The sequence below is a fragment of the Dendropsophus ebraccatus genome, chromosome 8, assembly GCF_027789765.1.
Source record: "Dendropsophus ebraccatus isolate aDenEbr1 chromosome 8, aDenEbr1.pat, whole genome shotgun sequence".
Lineage (NCBI taxonomy): Eukaryota > Metazoa > Chordata > Amphibia > Anura > Hylidae > Dendropsophus > Dendropsophus ebraccatus.
In genome coordinates this window covers 117,685,729-117,706,077 of record NC_091461.1, presented here as the reverse complement: position 1 = coordinate 117,706,077, position 20,349 = coordinate 117,685,729, and the positions used below count along the sequence as shown (strand labels likewise).

The following is a 20,349-nucleotide window of genomic DNA, read 5'->3' as shown; positions in this document are numbered from 1 at the left end:
GGGGCACTCTCTATCTGGCAGTATATACGGAGACACTCTCTATCGGGCAGTATATACAGGGGCACTCTCTATCTGGCAGTATATACAGGGGCACTCTCTATCTGGCAGTATATACAGGGCACTCTCTATCTGGCAGTATATACAGGGGCACTCTCTATCTGGCAGTATATACAGGGGCACTCTATCTGGCAGTATATACAGGGGCACTCTACATCTGGCAGTATATACAGGGGCACTCTACATCTGGCAGTATATACAGGGGCATTCTCTATCGGGCAGTATATACAGGGGCACTCTCTATCGGGCAGTATATACAGGGGCACTCTCTAGCGGGCAGTATATACAGGGGCACTCTCTATCTGGCAGTATATACAGGGGCACTCTCTATCTGGCAGTATATACAGGGCACTCTCTATCTGGCAGTATATACAGGGCACTCTCTATCTGGCAGTATATACAGGGCACTCTCTATCTGGCAGTATATACGGGGCACTCTCTATCTGACAGTATATACAGGGGCACTCTCTATCTGGCAGTATATACAGGGCACTCTCTATCTGGCAGTATATACGGGGCACTCTCTATCTGGCAGTATATACAGGGGCACTCTCTATCTGGCAGTATATACAAGGGCACTCTCTATCGGGCAGTATATACAGGGGCACTCTCTATCTGACAGTATATACAGGGGCACTCTCTATCTGGCAGTATATACAGGGGCACTCTCTATCTGGCAGTAAATACAAGGGCACTCTCTATCTGACAGTATATACAGGGGCACTCTCTATCTGGCAGTATATACAAGGGCACTCTCTATCTGGCAGTATATACAGGACACTCTCTATTTGGCAGTATATACGGGGCACTCTCTATTTGGCGGGTCCGTCGCTATGTGTCGCCGTTCTCCCCGCGGCCGGAAGTGTGTGTTTCCCGGGGAGCGGATTAGCGGCTGCACTATGGCGGCGCCGGAGGAGGACCGGGATCCTCTCAGTTACTTCGCCGCCTATGGCAGCTCCAGCTCGGACAGCAGTGAGGAGGAGGCCGAGGAGGAGAAGGTGAGGGCGGCGGTGAAGAGGCCTCTGCCCTCCCAGAAGCTGCCGGGCCCGGACGAGCTCTTCCAGACGGTGTCGCGGCCCTCGTTCCTCAGCGCCCCCAGCAACAGCACCATCAACTGGGAGAAGCGGCTGGTGCGGGCCCCGGAGGAGGTACTGACGGCGGGGGGACCCAGGGGGCGCTGCAGGGAGAGGTACTGACGGCGGGGGGACCCAGGGGGCGCTGCGGGGAGAGGTAATGGCGGCGGGGGGACCCAGGGGGCGCTGCGGGGAGAGACAATACCGGCGGGGGGACCCAGGGGGCGCTGCGGGGAGAGACAATACCGGCGGGGGGACCCAGAGGGCGCTGCAGGGAGAGGTACTGACGGCGGGGGGACCCAGGGGGCGCTGCGGGGAGAGACAATACCGGCGGGGGGACCCAGGGGGCGCTGCGGGGAGAGACAATACCGGCGGGGGGACCCAGGGGGCGCTGCGGGGACAGGTAATACCGGCGGGGGGACCCAGGGGGCGCTGCGGGGAGAGACAATACCGGCGGGGGGACCCAGGGGGCGCTGCGGGGAGAGGTAATGGCGGCGGGGGGACCCAGGGGGCGCTGCGGGGAGAGGTAATGGCGGCGGGGGGACCCAGGGGGCGCTGCGGGGAGAGGTAATACCGGCGGGGGGACCCAGGGGGCGCTGGGGAGGAATATTCCTTTAAATAAATTGGTGCAATCTATTAAAAATCTTCACAGTCTTCCAGTACTTATCAGCTGCTGTTTGTCCTACAGGAAGTGGTGTATTCTCTCCAGTGTGGAGATCAGGAGAGGTTTTCTATGGGGATTTGCTCTCCCTCTGGACAGTTCCTGACATGGACAGAGGTGGCAGCAGAGAGCGCTGTGTCAGACTGGAAAGAATACACCACTTCCTGCAGAACATACAGCAGATGATAAGTACTGGAAGACGCCCCCATCCTGTACAAAAAGTGTTGACCAGTGTCTGTCTCTGGTATTGCAGTCTATCACTATTCACGTTATACTGTTACTGCCCCCCCCAGCTCTCGCTCCTGATGCCCCCTGTGATCCGGCCAGGGTAGTGCACATCTCTCCATAGATGTCAATCAAATCCAGCTGGTCGGCTTCATTAGAGTGCGGGGGGGGGCACATTATTTTTTAGTCTTCGGTTATAACAAGTCTCCCGTTTTCTCCTTGAACAGCCTGCTCGAGAATTTAAGGCGTGGAAGAACAATGCGGTCCCTCCCCCGGAGTCCTACAAGGTGGAGGAGAAGAAAGGTCCTCCCCCGGAGCTGGATATGGCAATAAAATGGTCCAGTATGTACCAGGACAATGGCGATGACGCCCCCCAGCAGGCCAGCCAAGCAAAGTTCCTGCCGGAGGAGGAAACGGAGGAGACCGCGGACGGTAAGGGACTGCGCAGATTCACGTTACTCAAAGTGTCCCTCGTTACAAAAAAGTTTTAACATGTCAAAAGTTTTGATTGGTCCGAGTCTGATCGGGAGAGACCGTACCGCAGCTTTGGTTCTGTCCCTGCTCGTTCTCATGATCAGTACAGGTGCGAAAACTCAGACCCGGGCCGATCAACACTTAGCACGTCTCTATGACGTCTCTATGACGTGTCAAAAATTTTCTGTAACTAAGGAGAGTTGCTAGAAATGCTGCTCAGGACAGTATTCGGCCCCGTCCTCCACTGATCGCATGTTTTGTGCTGATTTGTAGGGATATCGGCCGCATATATTCCTGTGTAAACAGATGATTTGCAGCTGATAGAAAGGGAAACTGACAGCACAGATAGGTATATAGGATATACTGTACATATGGGATAGGGATATAGGATATACTGTACATATGGGATAGGGATATAGGATATACTGTACATATGGGATAGGGATATAGGATATACTGTACATATAGGATAGGGATATAGGATATACTGTACATATAGGATAGGGATATAGGATATACTGTACATATGGGATAGGGATATAGGATATACTGTACATATGGGATAGGGATATAGGATATACTGTACATATAGGATAGGGATATAGGATATACTGTACATATGGGATAGGGATATAGGATATACTGTACATATGGGATAGGGATATAGGATATACTGTACATATCGGATAGGGATATAGGATATACTGTACATATCGGATAGGGATATAGGATATACTTTACATAGAGGATAGTTATATAGGATATACTGTACATAGAGGATAGGGATATAGGATATACTGTACATAGAGGATAGGGATATAGGATATACTGTACATATGGGATAGGGATATAGGATATACTGTACATATGGGATAGGGATATAGGATATACTGTACATATGGGATAGGGATATAGGATATACTGTACATAGAGGATAGGTATATAGGATATACTGTACATAGAGGATAGGGATATAGGATATACTGTACATAGAGGATAGGGATATAGGATATACTGTACATAGAGGATAGGGATATAGGATATACTGTACATAGAGGATAGGGATATGGGATATATTGTACATAGAGGATATACTATACATAGAGGATAGGGATATAGGATATACTGTACATAGAGGATAGGGATATAGGATATACTGTACATATTATTATTTATTTATAAAGCGCCCTTAGTTCCAGAGCGCTAAACAATAGATAGGCAACAGGCAGGAACAATACAAGATCAGAAAACATTACATGAAGGCAAAAGACAGACTGGTACATGGGGGAAGAGGACCCTGCCCGCGAGGGCTCACAATCTATAGGGTATAGGGAGAGAAACATATAGGATAGGTATATGGGATATACTGTACATAGAGGTTATACTGTACATATAGGATAGGTATATGGGATATACTGTACATATCGGATGGGTATATAGGATATACTGTACATATCGGATGGGTATATGGGATATACTGTACATATAGGATAGGTATATGGGATATACTGTACATATAGGATAGGGATATGGGATATACTGTACATATAGGATAGGGATATGGGATATACTGTACATATAGGATAGGGATATAGGATATACTGTACATATAGGATAGGGATATAGGATATACTGTACATATAGGATATGTATAGATCCGTGCTCTCAGTTTCCAGATTACACATGCAGTGCATACTTGCCTAGTGCGCTGCTGTGTGATCTGGCATCCTGCTCCCCACCTCTCCCGTCCTGCTTTCTGGCTGCTTGATGTATCTTCTGGCAAGAGAGGAGCGCCAGGGAACAGGATGCCGGATCACACAGTAGTGCTGATAGTAGGTATGTTCTGCTGTGTGATCTGGAAACTGACAGCACAGATTTATTCATATTATATTTAGGATCCTTCATGGGGCCTGGCTGCTCGATCATTGTGCCATGTAAAGACACTGCAAACAAGCGCTGATCTCGCTACAATTCCCATCATTATTTTAGAGCATGCAACATTATTGCAGCTGCTCCAGAACTACAACTCCCATAATGCTACTACAGCTGTCCAAGCATGATGGGTGCTGTAGTTTTGCAAGAGCTGGAGAGGCACATGTTAAAGGGGTATTCCACCCAAACATAACTGGTATGTTGCTGCTCATGGTGAGACTATCAATTCCTTTCATACTTGTTGTTGTTTGTTCAGTCTCCTTCCCCCAGTTCTCAGCTGCTGCTCGCTACTGAAGACACAAAAATCTCCCCCTCCCTTCTAAGACAGCTGATGTAAACAAGTCCCTGGCTGGCTTTATCTGCAACATTGTAGCTTCTTTGTAATACCGGGAGGGTTAATCACAGTGAGTATATTAGCAACTTGACCTCAGAATAACCCTCCCAGCATTACAAAGAAGCTACAATGTTACAGATACAGCCTGCCACGGACTTGTTTAGATCAGCTGTCTCAGAAGGGAGGGGGAGGAGTGAGAGAAAAGCTCACACAGATTTTTGTGTCTTCAGTAGAAAGCAGCAGCTGAGAACTGGGGGAAGGAGACTGAATGGACAATAACAGGTATGGAAGGAATTGTTAGTCTCACCATGGGCAGCAACATATCAAAAGTTATGTTTGAGTTGGAATACCCCTTTAAGTTCACTAACCTAAGTGAAGCATGACTGATTTCAGTTCCTCTATCTGTTCCTTCTAATAAAACATTTTCTTATTTCAGAGGAAGAACAGGAGGAGCCGTCTTCTGCTAAAAAGCGCAAAATGTGACCGACCACTGTGGGATCGACCAGAGCGCCAGGATCTAAGAGTCTCTCCTCCAAAGCCGTCTATCTGACAGATGACATCCATATCTGAGTGTGTACACCAGTGATCTGCAGCCCGTGGCAAAACTACAACTCCCAGCATGCTGGATATCATGTGGCCGCAGGCTGGAGAGCACTGATGCAGATCCTTCACGTGTCAGTATTTGCCTGTGTTGAAGCACAACGTCTTGGCTGCAGTTCTTAGGACTTTGGGTGTAGTATAAGGTGCTAGTCTTGGTGAATGTAAAGAGCCATAGGGGGCGCCACTGACCAGCAATACATTCATGTTTTTATTTTTCCATTCAGTGATGATAATGCAGTTTGGTTCCGCCACTTGTCTGCATTGTGTTAGAAGCCTTTTATAAAGGAACGCATTACAGCATAAGTTATTGTACGAACGCCGCAGAGAAATCATCATGTAAATAGACGTCTGGAATTAAATCTACGTTTCATACACTGGTTTTCCTTTTTATTACATTCGAAAAATCGAACGTCAAGAAGATCAAGGCAATCTCGTGAGAATTATCCTTAGTGGTAAAGGGGAACAGAACTGGTGTCAAAGTTATGTATATTTGTAATTTACTTCTATTTAAAAATCTCGAGTCTTCTCGTACTTATCTGCTGCTGTATGTCCTGCAGGAAGTGGTGTATTATTTCCAGTCTGACACAGTGCTCTCTGCTGCCACCTCTGTCCATGTCAGGAACTGTTCAGAGCAGCAGCAAATCCCCATAGAAAACCTCTCCTGCTCTGGACAGTTCCTGACATGGACAAAGGTGGCAGCAGAGAGCACTGTGTCACACTGGAGAGAATACACCACTAACTGCAGGGCATACAGCAGCTGATAGGTACTGGAAGAGTGGCGATTTTTTTTAATAGAAGTAAAATACAAATCTGTATAACTTTCTGGCACCAGTTGTTTAAAAAAAAGAAAAGAAAAAAAATTCTTGTGAGTGCCACTTTGAAGCACAGGTGTAAACTTGCGGCCAGCTGTTGCAGAACTACAAATCCCATGATGACTGTTTGCAGTACAAGCACCACTTGTACTGCAAAAACCATATGGAGTTTTGGGCACTTTTTAAATTAATGGCTATCCTCGGGATGTGTGATGGCAGGGTGCCGATACCTGGTAAACCTGCTGATCAGCTGTTCTGTAGAGCCGCGGCTCCAGCACATACACAATGCATAGCCAGAAGCTGATGGCTCTGTTCATTGGGTATTGATGATACCAGGTAACTTCGGCACTTAGAAAAACCTGGCAGCTTTCTTCCAGATACAGCACCACTCCTGTCCTCAGTTTGGGTGTGTTATTGCAGCTCAGCTCCCTTAAAGGGGTAGTGCGGCGCTAAACAATTATTCGCAAAATAACACACATCACAAAGTTATACAACTTTATAACCACGTTATAACCGCTCCATCCGTCCCTCGTGCCGGCCCCCCTCTGCCGCATCATAACTGTGCTCAGCCACGATTGGCTGAGCACAGTTATGCTCGGCCAATCACGGCAGAGGGGGGCCGGCATGAGGGACGGATGGAGTGGTTCAGCCGGCCGCCCGCCCGAAGATTACATCATTGTCCAAAGATGGCGGACGGGGGTCGACACGAATCAGGTGAGTATAGTGCATCACACTTCCAGAGGTGGCCACTTGCTGGGCAAGGTCAGCAACTTCATCTGTATAATAGACTGAGGCCCTATGCACGGATACATTTCCTGTCCCATAGATTTCTATTCGGCACGGACACCCTTCAGGAATTTTCCTGAAGGGTGTCCATGCTGGAAAAAAGGTAACAAAATTATAGGACATATCCTATAGTTGTCTGAAATCCAAGCACCGATGCCCCATAGAACCCTACAGGAGCATCTGAGATTCTGGACAGCAACGGATCCAGAAACTGTCTGGAATTCCAGATGTGCTGCCTTCCTGACCAGGCCAGCTTCAGCACTCAGGCATGTGCTGCTGTGTAGTGACTCTGGACCTTTGACTGTACACGCGCCTATTCAGGAGATAATACAGTTAAAGGGGTTGTTCACTAAAAAAACTAAAAAACTCAAAGCAACTGGTGTCAGAGATTTGTAATTTACTTCTATAAAAAAAAATATTCCAGTCTTCCAGTACTTATCAGCCGCTGTATGTCCTGCATGAAGTGGTGTATTCTTTCGAGTCTGACACAGTGCTTTCTGCTGCCACCTCTGTCCATGTCAGGAACTGTCCAAAGCAGCAGAGGTTTTCTATGGGAATTTGCTGCTGCTCTGGACAGTTCCTGACATGGACAGAGGTGGCAGCAGAGAGCACTGTGTCAGACTGGAAAAAATACACCGCTTCCTGCAGGACATACAGCAGATGATAAGTACAGGCAGACCTGACATTTTTTAGGTAGCCGTAAATTACAAATCTCCGGTACCGGTTGTCGGTGCGCTCACAGAAGCCAGAGGGGAGCACTGCTGTATCAAGTGAGTATCTGTTCTGTTTTTACAGACAGGAAATATTGATGGTTTCCTGGAGCCTCCTGAAATGCTTCCTGAGGAGTATTTAGTTAGGCCCCCTTCACAACATCCGGATTTCTGGACCCATACACTTTAATTAGTCACGGACACCCTTCCGGATTTTTCCGGAAGGGTGTCCGTTCCGGAAAATAGACATGTCCTATTTTTATCCAGAATTCCGGCCCGGACGCTCCCATAGGAGTCTATGGGAGCGCCGGAATCACGGGCACTTTCCTGATACACATCAGGAAAGTGCCTGTGATTCCGGATAAGTGAGAGTCCGCCTGCCCCCGCAACCACTGGCACCCCTACCTACCCCCGCACGGACATCAGCACAGGCCTCCCTCCCGGCACCATAGACATAGACACCGTTCTATGGGCCGGCGTATTCCGGCACTTCTTTTAGCGGATCGCGGAATACGCCGGCCCATAGAATGGTGTCTATGGAGCCGGCGGAAAAGCGCGTGCCCGTGCGGGCGGACAGCTGACGGAATTCCGCGGACATTGTCCGCGAGAATTCCGTAGTGTGAACCCTCCCTAACAGTGAACCAGCGTGCAAAGTTTATAAAGCTGTTGGTGCCTGTAGCCACCACTAGTGGGCGCTAACTGCCTGCTGGTTATACATATATAGGAAGTTGCCCATTCATTACACTGCTGGCAGCAAGCATCCCCTCAGACTCCTCCAGAGACATCTGACACTGATCAGAATTGTATTTCCATGCATTACCCTCCCTGTCCTGATAGGTGGCAGTAGCAGATTATCTACAGATTTACTAGTACATTGTTCTGTATCAAGCCAGTCTGTGCTCTGAAAACTACAACTCTCAGCATGCCCTGTCATCCATCATCAGCCAGTGCATGCTGGGAGCTGTAGTTTGCAACAGCTGCAGAGCCCCATGTTGGGGGACACTGTTCAAAGTGTATATACTTCTATTTTTAAGAGCTATATGACACCAGATGGCGGTATTTAGTCCCTTAGAGCTAATGTATATACCAGCCCTAGTGACTGCCAAATGTCCATTTCTTCAATATATTTCATGTTTGTCTTTTCTAGATAAACTTCAGCCCTGGGAATCTTTTTTCACTGTGCTTTAATAGGTACTGTCACTTTAAAAAAAAACGACGCGTCAAATGTTATGATCACTTTGGTCTAAACTTGCTCTTTTTCAACACTGTGTATCATGATTGAAATGGAATCCCAATGTAAGTGTATGGGACCATCTCGGTAACAGTAACTGAGAGCGGGGAGAGAAGCGTTCAGCCAGGCACTTCTTCCCTGCTCGTTTAAGCCTGGTCTGAACACTTAAAGGGATAATTCAGCAAAAAACGTTTTCTTTCAATTCAGCTGGTGCCAGAAAGTACCAGAGATTTGTAATTTACTTCTATAAAAAAAAATCTTAAGTCTTCCAGTACTTATCAGCTGCTGTATGTCATGCAGGAAGCAGTGTTTTTTTTCTAGTTTGACACTGCTCTCTGCTGCCACCTCTGCCCATGTCAAGAACAGTTTCAGAGCAGGAGCAAATCCACATAGAAAACCTCTCCTGCTATCCAGACCGGAATGAATACACCACTTCACAGCAGCTGATAAGTACTGGAGTTTTTTTTAATTAAAGTAAATTACAAATCTCTGCCTGGAAGAGCATAGAGCTCACTTCTCCTTATTGCTCACATGCAGTACCTTTTGCCGGACAGCTGCCTTTCCCAACCCCACCATATGCATGTACACTAGGCCATGTGTTCTGAATGAGAAGAGGAGAGAAAGGTGTTGACAGCTGACACCTCTGGCAGCGGCCTACCTTCCCTAACAACAAAAGGAACTGGTAGTGGAAAGCCTACACTCCTTACCCTTCTCGCCTCCAACCTCTACTATCAGGGGAGAGTCGGGAGTCCTCCATAACCATTAGGCGGTGGGCCGATTCCACTGAAATCAGCAATCAGAAATCAGCACTGAATAACTTATCTAATATATATATATATATATATATATATATATATATATATATATATATATATGTGTGTGTGTTAACAGTATTTGCGGATCCGGGGAGGTGAGTGGACGTTGTTTCCCTCAGCCACCTCCTCCCCGGTCCCAGGAAAAAAATGCTCCCCCCGCTGGAGTACCCCTTTAAAGGGGTACTCCAACATCAGGTAAATGAAGAAACCTGCTGCAGAAGCATTTAACATTGTCACCCTTCTGCCCCACCAAAAATCCATTTGTTTTGGGGTCTTAGTTCTGGTCCCTGGTTGAGCTGTTTCTCAGTACTACAAGTCCCAGAATGCATTGCTTTCCTTCAGCTCTTCAGCACAGCACACACACACACACACACACACACACACACACACACACACACACACACACACACCGTGCCTACTTCCTTTCCCCAACACTTCTGACAGTTTCCCACCCAAAGCTGTTACAGAACATCTCATTTTACTGCAGACTATTGAATAATAATTGCGGTTGCAGCACCTGCTGCATTCACTCCCTGTCTGCTCTTTCTGTAGCATCATTCATCACAAGGCTTCATGTTAGAAACACACTGCACTCTCCCTATATGTGCATTTAACATGGAGATGGTGACACAGGCTGTAGGGCCTGGTCAGAGATAGTGGGGCTAGGGTCAGAGACAAGATCCACCATGGGCTAGGCGAGGATAGCCAAGTTGCCAAACTGTTCAGGTTCCGGAACATTCGGTATTCACTCCTGGTGTCTGGAGAAGTTGGATACCGCCCTAGGGAGCCCTGTAAAACAAGAATACTGCCATAGGCCATAGGCATCCAACTTCTCCAGATGCCGGGAGTCAAATGTCGAGTGTTTGAGTTTGGAGACCATTGCTGAGCCTGGACAGTTCGGCAACCTATCCATGACCCAATGGTGGACTTACCAATGTGCTCATTCCTGTTCTTTGCAGTCAGATGAACGGCCTGGCTCCTGCCATTGACCTCATCCACATCCTACTAGTTGGCGGCCCAACACAAAGGACGTCTTCTAAGTTCTGTAATGAAATTCTGTATCGGACGTAATGGAAATATGTGATGTAACTGAAAGTAATTGGGAGATGACGTGCAAAGTGCCGCGCAGAACCCATGAGGTTCCAATCATGTCATTAGAAGCAAGGGGATACTACGTCTACCGACCCAATCTCCCCGTGTGACCTAATTCTATTCATGGCCGGACAACCTATCCTCCTGTCAGAGCCGTAAAGCATTGATTAGATTCTGCTCGTAAATGAACGATTCATTGTCTTCACTTATAATGGTCTTTATGGGGGACTGGATGCAGCATCTACTACTACTGCTGCTTTACAGCCTGGAATCATAGAGGACTCACCAGTCCGAGTACAGAAAGGTTTAGAGCAGTCACAGTGTGCGCTCAGACCATGTCCACCACCAAAAGTGCCTACAAAGGAACATGACCATCGGACCTGGGCCATGGAGCAATGGAAGAAGGTGCCTGCCCTGATGGGCCATGTTCTCCATCATGTGGACGGCCGCGTGTGTGTGTGTCACTTAACTGGGGAAGAGATGGCACCATGATGTCTTATGGGAAGAAGACAAGATGGCGGGGGCAGTGTGATGGGCAATGTTCTGTTGGAGAACTTGGGGGAGATTTATCAGTTAAACTGGCTCAGTTGCCCCTAGCAACCAATCAGATTCCACTTTTTGTTCCTCACAAACTCTTTGGAAAATGAAAGGTGGAATCTGATTGGTTGCTAGGGGCAACTGGGCCAGTTTCACTTTACACCATGTTTGATAAATCTCCCCCCTTGTGTCCTGGCATCATGTGGATGTTACTGTGTTACATATCACCTACCTAACCATTCTACACACTAAGACCCCCCTTTAATGGCAGCGGCCTCCCTATTGGCAGCCGACAATAGCCCAGGGGCCACACTGGAGACATTGTTAAGGAATGAGGAAGAAGACAAAGAGATCAAGATGGTGACTCGGCCTACAGATTCCCCAGATCTCAGTCCTGTTGATCATCTGTGGGATGTGCTGGAGAACACGTCCCATCTATAGGGTCCGCACCTCACATCTTACAGGACTTACAGGATCCACTGCTCAGAGGTCAGAGGTCATGAGGAGCCTAGACCTCGATGGGTCGAAGCTGTTATGGGACACCAATTGTATGTTATGTCTAATTAAAGGGGTTTTCCAGACACAATTTATTGTTGGCCAATCCTCAGATCTGTGAGAGTCTGACACCCAGGACCCCCAATGATGAGCTGTTTGCTAAAAACGTGTTGCTGGTATGCACAGAGAAACAGAGCTTGACGCTGATGGCTCCATCCACTCTGTGATCACTGAGATCGGTTACTGCAGCTCAGCTCCCATTGAAGTTAATCAGCACTGAGCTGCAGTAACCCATTGTGGCCACTACACAGTAAATGGAGCTCTCTGCATCCTGCTCTGTGTCACTGCGTATACCACTGCAGGGCGTCAGATCTTTACATGTCTAATGTTTAAAACAATATATTGTGACAAAAAAAAAAAAAAAAACGTCTAGAGCCGGAGAGGTTTTCTATGGGGATTTGCTGCTGCTCTGGACAGTTCCTGCCATGGACAGAGATGGCAGCAGAGAGCACTGTGTCAGACTAGAAAGAATACACCACTTCCTACTGGACATACGGCAGCTGATAAGTACTGGAAGACTGGACATTTCTGACACCAGCTGTTTTGAAAACATTTTTTTTTCCTCCGGAGTACCTCTTTAATACCGAGGACAGCAATGTTTATACAGCATAATATACTTATTACAATGCGGTGCATATTATGGCAGCCACAGAACTTTTCATCCAGGATCTATATATTATATTGTATAGAGCAGATCCCAGAATAGCCGCAGTCCCTTTCTGCTGAGATATCAGGTCTCTATGACTAATAGGATGTGAATTGTGTGGAATAAGCTATTTTTATCCGCACGCATGTGGACCCCAAATTAAAAAAAAAAAAAAAAAAAAATCCCTGTGCTTAGCTTGGTCCATGGTTTTATTTGTTCTGGAATGTAAAAGTCTGTGCCGGAGAAAGCTGAGCCGCACTGGAAAGTTTCATTGGTGGATTTTCGAGATGTCAGCAGTAACGTGCGGTTCAGCAGAGGTCTCTGTACTAGATGATGGGAATGGCGCGGACACTCGGCATTCAGCTCCCCCCCGACGGGTTTTTACTGTGCGGTTATGATGAGGACTATTAAAATTCCATATTGAGAACATAAAGGAGCCTATGATGGCGAGGCCGCCCCCCTCCGTCTCGGCAGCTATGACACTAATGACTACTTTGTGTTGACAGGTTCAGATAACAAAAAAAAAAAAAAAGTAGCATTCACAATGTATAAAGTCATCGCCATCGACTTCCATGGATAAAGCGTTCCGTGCACAGTACAACTTCTATGAGGTAGAATAGTCGGCCTGGGTTGTATAGGATGAGTTTTATCAGTCTAGTTCTGGTAACGTCTCCTGTCAGGCCTCGGCCTACGATAAGGTCGGAGTGTTGACGTACGGCTTCTAAGCAAATACTCCATTACTGTTCACGTGTCCAGGGAGACTCGGCTCGGATGGTTGCAGCGTAGGCGAGATGTCTGGCAAACAACTTGAGGTGCCCCTTGTTTGAAGAGTGTTTGCTTTTAGGCCCAACGCGACAGGATTCTATAGTTATTAGTGCTGCTTTATGGCAATGAGGTCATAGGGTTCCATTGTGATCTAATAGCCGGTCACCTTTTGGGTGCAGTGCCTTAAAGCAGCGATGGGGAACCCTCAGCCCTTCAGCTGCTGCGAAACTACAATTCCCATTATGCCTGGACAGCCATGATGGGAATTGTAGATTTTGAACAGCTGAAGAGCCAAAGGGTTCCCCATCCCTTCCTTAAAGGTGAGGGTCGCAGTAAATGTGTGGTGTCCCACCATGGGTGTTCTGTATGCCACACCTTTCACAAAAGCCTTTTTACTCCAAGCTAAGTGGTGATGACGGTAGTCTGTTATTTCGCCACTAGATGCCAGTGTTTTGTATGTGAGCTCTTATCTATTGCACAGCTGTAGGGAACAAAGGGTTACTGTTCCTTATATAATATTTATTTTGTTGACCAGTGGACATACTCTTCTTTTCTATCCAATCACTCTACTTCTTTTCTTGGTACACATACCTCTCCACCAGTCCCAGGGAAGCACAATAGAAAGCCCCTGTAGGAGGAGTTATGCACTGGTGGGAGGAGGTGAAGGTAGCTCAGTCTTACTCAGATTCTTGTGAGAGGAGGACAAACAGAGCAGACGTCCCTGCTGTAGTCAAGCCAGGGCCTGGCTTTGCCAGGACCCCTCTCCGGGACAGTCCAGTTGTGTTAGTGAGGTAGTGAGACTTACGTGTATAAAAATCACTTAATTTTTATAGTCTATTTACTCAAGCTACTATGCAGTGCTAGACACTACAAGGAAGACAAGTCAGGGATAAACCCAGCCCACACTGAGAACCACTCTACAAAGTGCAGGGCAGTATCCTAAGCTACAAGAGAAACTAACCTGGATAGAACAAAGCAACCAGAGGGTCTATGTATCCTATCTCGCAGTGCAGGTGAAACCAGGACACCCTTGGACACTTTACCCCACCTTTACCCAGGTAACCACGACTGGGGCTTGTGTCACCCTATTTGGACGGTTAACTCGACACTGTAGGGCAGAAGGTGGTCAGACAACAGTCAAAAAACAGGCACAAGTAAACTTCTCACTCTCAGGTATTCTTCTCCAGTTCCGGCAGAGCACAGTACTACATTGGGTTGGGACTCCCTTGACAAACTCCTCTCCTCTACGCTGCTCCACTCTATTCTAAAATCTTAACTATACAAGCACCGCTACAACTATCTCTCTCTTTCAGGTATCTCTACAGCACACATTCAGTAAACACTAATGTCTGTACCAGGATTGCTTATCTATTGCCAAAGTGTTCTGTATTCTTCAGAGATTGGACAGTAAAGCTGTTCTATTTATTCACCGGGACTCACCAGCACCTATACACCTCCGCTACACACCTTGGGTTATTTTTCCCCTTTCTGTGGGCGGCGGTACCAATAGTCCAGGTGGGTCAATTGCCACTCAGGACACCATGACAAGAGCCCAAGGGACCCATCACAACCAGGTAGGTCACCGACTACTCAAGAACAGTATAGCCAGCCACACTAAAAGCAGGTACCAGCATCACACCTGTGTGCTGGACTAGCACTGGGGTCACATCAATACCACTGGCCGAGATGTACCACTACACCAACCAACCACCACAGAAGTGGCGTCGCTAGTAACATCACAGCCCGTCACCGGTCGAGTAGTAGTGTACCACAAATGTACTGGACTGAAATACCAGGCCCAGCCACTGGTACATGTATGGAGCTGTGCCTATTAAATAGTAGCAAATGGTAACAGTGTCCATAAGGATAGCTAATCAGTGGGGGTTGGATATACGTTTCTGAGAACTGTTTTAAAGGGAAACTCCAGCAAAAAAATAAAAATAAAAAATCTCAACTGGTGTCAGTAAGTTATATAGATTTACCTCTACTTACAAAAATCTTCAGTCTTCCAGTACTTATCAGCAGCTGTATGTCCTGCAGGAAATGGTGTATTCTTTTCAGTCTGACATAGTGCTCTCTGCTGCCACCTCTGTCCATGTCAGGAACTAAGAGGTTTTCTGTGGGGATTTGCTACTACTCTGGACAGTTCCTGACATGGACAGAGGTGGCAGCAGAGAGCACTGTGTCTGGAAAGAATACACCACTTCCTGCAGAACATACAGCAGCTGATAAGTATTGGAAGACTGAAGATTTTTAAATAAAAGTAAATTACAAATCTATATATCTTTCTGATTTAATAGAAAAAGAACATTTCGCTAGAGTACCCCTTTAAGGAACCACCATGAGTGACTTATTTATACTGGATGGGGTCATGTTGGGTAGCCCTAGTGACGCAGTGTCCCCTTGTCTGCGCCGTCTCCAGAATGTACATAGTTGACCCAAAATGACCATAGAAATTCTTGACAAATGTTGTGATTTAAACGTTTTCCAGCCCAGGCGGCTGTGTATGCTGACTCCATTGATGGCGGCCTGCTCTGCATGTAAGCACACGTCGTAAAAAGTTTTCATCCCTCCATAAACTTTTAGGATGCTCAGTAACTTTTTTCTTTGCATTGTTCTGTAAAACATGCAGACGCCGACCCCGCTAACAATATGTCTCCACATCAGTGGCACAGGCGGAGGCCGCGGCGGTGAGTGCGTGGGCTCCTCCTTATCATCTCTGCATCTAAATGACTGAGGCTCCTGTTTTCTTACCCATCGCCTTCACCTCTCCTACTTTATTTGTTCTGCACATACACCAGGAAGAGTTCCCACAGTCGGCCATTGAGACGATATCATTCCTTTCTGCCACTTTGGCGCTGAAGCAGAAAAAGTGTATTTCCCACAAATCTCACAGGAGATAAGGAATGTGCATCTTGTTGCCGTGACTTTTTTTTTTTTTTTTTTTTTTTTAAACAACAGCTGCAGGGTTTTCAATTTTTCTTTTTTTTTTTACTGTTCCTATAAAATTAGACTGAGAGATGGAAGCTTAAAGGGGAACTACGGCGATAAAGAAAAAAAATCTTTCAAATCGTCTGGTTTCAGAAAGTTTTGTAAATTACTTCTGTTTAAAAATCTCCAGTCTTCCTGTACTTATCAGCTGCTGTATGTCCTACAGGAATCGGTGGATTCTTTCTAGTCTGACACAGTGCTCTCTGCTGCCACCTCTGTCCATGTCAGGAACTGTCCAGAGCAGCAGCAAATCCCCATAGAAAACCCCTCCTGCTCTGGACAGTTCCTGAAATGGACAGAGATGGCAGCAGAGAGTGCTGTGTCAGACTGAAAAGAATAAACCACTTCCTGCAGGACATGCAGCAGCTGATAAGTACCGGAAGACTGGGATTTTTTTTTTTTAAATAGAAGTAAATTACAAATCTATATAACTTTCTGAAACCAGTTGATTTGAAAGAAAAAAAATCACAGTTGTTATCTGAAGTAAAAAAAAAACTATGGTCAAGTCCTTGGGAAATATTGGGAATATCCCATTCTTCTAAGAGGGGCATATAAGGGGCAATCCCATCCAGTCCCTGAGGGTAATCAATGGTCCAAGTATAAGCAGACACCAGTAATTATAATGGCACATAGTCCAAACCAACAGATTTCTGCAGTACTTGTCGACTATCTAATGTGTACAGGGACATCATGTCTCCCCCTCCTCCCACCTCTGATGTAAACAAGTCCCTGGCAGGCTTTATCTGCAACTTTTTTTTTTTTTTGTAGCTTCTTTGTAATGCTGGGAGGGTCAATCTGAGGTCAAGTTGCTGCGATTATCCCTCCCAGAATTACAAAGAAGCTGCAATGTTGCAGATACAGCCTGCCAGGGACTTGCATACATCAGCTGTCTCAGAAGGCAAGGGAGGAGGGGGAGACAGAGAGAAAAGCCCACACAGATTTTTGTGTCTTCAGCAGAAAGCAGCAGCTGAGAACTGGGGGGAGGAGACAGAATAAATAATAACAACAACAATAATAACAACAGCAACATATCAAAAGTTAGTTTAACCAGTGCCTACCCCAAATGTAGTGCACAGTTATAATGTGAACATGGCTTAAGCAGGAGTGATGAGAGGGCATATAGATGCTGCCATGGTCAGGAACCACAGTGTGTACAGCGTTGAGCCAAGGTGCCGTGTGTTTTATATGAAGCCACAGGATGGGCGCTGGTGCCAACCTAACCCTGGACATGCCCCTCTGTGTATCCTCATCTGCCCGCACTAATAATAGGTGTGTGAGACGCTGCAAGACAGAAAAATGTTCTTTTGTGCAACACCTCCACATTTTTCCAATGTTAAGTGATTCCACATGTTTGGTGTATGAGGCCGGGCACGGCGCCCGCTCCCATCTTCTCTCTTCTTAGAGTAAGTGTAAAGCTCCAGATTATATGCTCAGGGATCCAATCTGAATGGTATCACATGTATACAGCATAATCATAAGTGGATGAATAGTACAACAATACAATAGAGAAAGGTAATAGTTACGGATGGATCACGTCCCCTTCTGGGGAGTTTCTGGCTCAGCTTGATGAATCCCCAGTCATGTTTTAAGGTTTCTTAAAGGGGTAATCCAGCACTACAAAAACATGGCCACTTTTCCCCCTACTCTTGTCTCCAGATTGGGTGGGGTTTGGAACTCAGTTCCATTGAAGTAAATGAAGCTTAAATGCAAACCACACCTGAACTGGAGACAAGAGAGGGGGAAAAGTGGCCATGTTTTTGTAGCACTGGGTAACCCCTTGCTGCTTAACATATTATTTTTACCCCAATTCCCAGTGGAGCATAAATAGCCTATACCAGTGTTTCTCATCTCCAGTCCTTAAAGGGGTAAAATATATGTTAAATCATCCCCCCATCCATACTTGCTATTATCTTTTCTGTCTCCTTCCCCAAGTTCTAAGGCTACTGCTTTCTCCTAAAGACACAGAGAACTGTGTGTGAGCTTTTCACTCCCCCTCCTCTTCTTCCTTGCCCCCTCCTATCCAAGGCGGCTGATGTAAACAGTGTCCCTGGTCATTTGTCTCTGCACTTTGTGGGGCCAGGAGGGGTAATCACAGTAAGATGAAAGATTAACTCTCCTACATTACACAGTGCAGAGACAAGCGACCAGGGAAACTGTTTACATCAGCCGTCTCATAAGGGAGGAGGGGGAGACAGAGAGAAGAGCTCACACACAGTTTTCTATGTTTTCAGCAGAAAGCAGCAGCTCAAAAATGGGGGAAGGAGACTGAAGACATAATAACATGTAGGGAAGAAATTGTTAGTCACCAGGTGGGGGATAATTATATAAAATACTATAACTTGTCCTACAAAAAATAAGCTATTCTCCTTATTCTCAAGATCACGTGGGTCACAGCGGTCAGACCCCCCTCCCCCCCCAATCTGACATTCATAAGTGATTTATGGTGACCTGAAATAGCCCTTTAATTTCGCCACTAAATAAATACAACTTAAACAATAAGCCGTCATGTGGCTAAGCTGATAGAAAAACAAAAAAGTTATGTCTTTCAGAATACAGGTGCAAAACCCAGTGATGGGTCCTGCAGCACATCGCACACGTCCCGGCGTCAGGCTGCATCTGTATTTTGCAGTATACAAAGCTGGACGTTTGTTTTTACATTTTTCACATTCCCATATTATCTATGCTTAACCCCTCACTGTCTGACTCGCACCATAAAAATACCTGCCCAGTCCCTCCAGGCTGATGAGATTGATCTACATAAGGAATTTGTGTAAAAATTCTGTTATCTGATGGAGATCTGCATGTCATAGATTAAGGTGTAAATGGGAGAAGCCCGGAGGCGGTGGCTTTATGTAACTCACAATAGGGGCACAGCTTCAGGTATGGAAGAGCAGAATGTAATAAATCCTCCACATCAAAATCCTATAGAGCAGAATGCCTGCTAATAGATATAACGTATCTGGGGGTGGGATGTGGACAGGCATGCCCTCAAGTCCTGGGGGAGCAAGAGCTGGTATCAAAGTAACAGAGCAGAATGCCTGCCAATAGAAATAACATACCTGGGTGTGTGATGTGGACAGGCATGCCTCTAAGTCCTGGGGGGAGCATGAGCTGATATCAAAATCCTATAGAGGAGAATCCCTAATAATAGATGTAACGTACCTGGGGGGTGGGATGTGGACAGGCATGCCCCTAAGTCCTGGGGGGAGCATGAGCTGATATCAAAATCCTATAGAGCAGAATCCCTAGTAATAGATATAACGTACCTGGGGGGTGGGATGTGGACAGGCATGCCCCTAAGTCCTGGGGGGAGCATGAGCTGATATCAAAATCCTATAGAGCAGAATCCCTAGTAATAGATATAACGTACCTGGGGGGGTGGGACGTGGACAGGCATGCCCCTAAGTCCTGGGGGGAGCAAGAGCTGATATCAAAATCCTATAGAGCAGAATCCCTAGTAATAGATATAACGTACCTGGGGGGGTGGGACGTGGACAGGCATGCCCCTAAGTCCTGGGGGGGAGCATGAGCTGGTATCAAAATCCTATAGATATAATGTACCTGGGGGGTGGGATGTGGACAGGCAGGAGATTAGTCACCAGCAGAGAGCAGAGAACAAAGGATTACGCAGCGGGATCTGTATGAAAGCCGCTAATTAGAGGTCAGAGAGGTCAGTGCTGACTTCAGAGGAGATAGCCCGGTGATGTAGCTGTAAATTAACTCTTTGTTGTCCTATTTTTCTGCCTCATCTCCCTCCACCCCTCCCCTCTCCATAGAGAACAATGTAGACAGGGGGGAGAGCTTCAAACTGCTTTTTCATGATAAAAATGCATTTTTTGGCTAATAAACCCAATTACAAAGTTTCTTAAAATCGCCTAGACTATTGATTTCTAAAAAAAAAAAAATAATTATAATTATACGGCCGGTACACTTTAAGGGATGTTTTAGGGCAGTAGTGTGAAACTTGTGGCACTCCAGCTGTTGCAAAACTACAATTCCCATCATGCCTAGACAGCCTTTGGCTGTCTAGGCATGATGGGAGTTGTAGTTTTA

At 46.4% G+C, this 20,349-nt stretch overlaps 1 protein-coding gene across 1 annotated transcript; it reads left to right on the top strand.

The window, feature by feature from the left end:
* The first annotated feature begins 920 nt into the window (after nt 1-920).
* On the top strand, nt 921-5,730 carry C8H1orf52 (chromosome 8 C1orf52 homolog). Its single transcript, XM_069979469.1, has 3 exons — nt 921-1,205; nt 2,244-2,448; nt 5,193-5,730. The coding sequence occupies exons 1-3, from the start codon at nt 957-959 to the stop codon at nt 5,237-5,239; spliced, it is 501 nt and encodes a 166-aa protein (XP_069835570.1). The 5' UTR covers nt 921-956; the 3' UTR covers nt 5,240-5,730.
* The last annotated feature ends 14,619 nt before the right edge of the window (nt 5,731-20,349 follow it).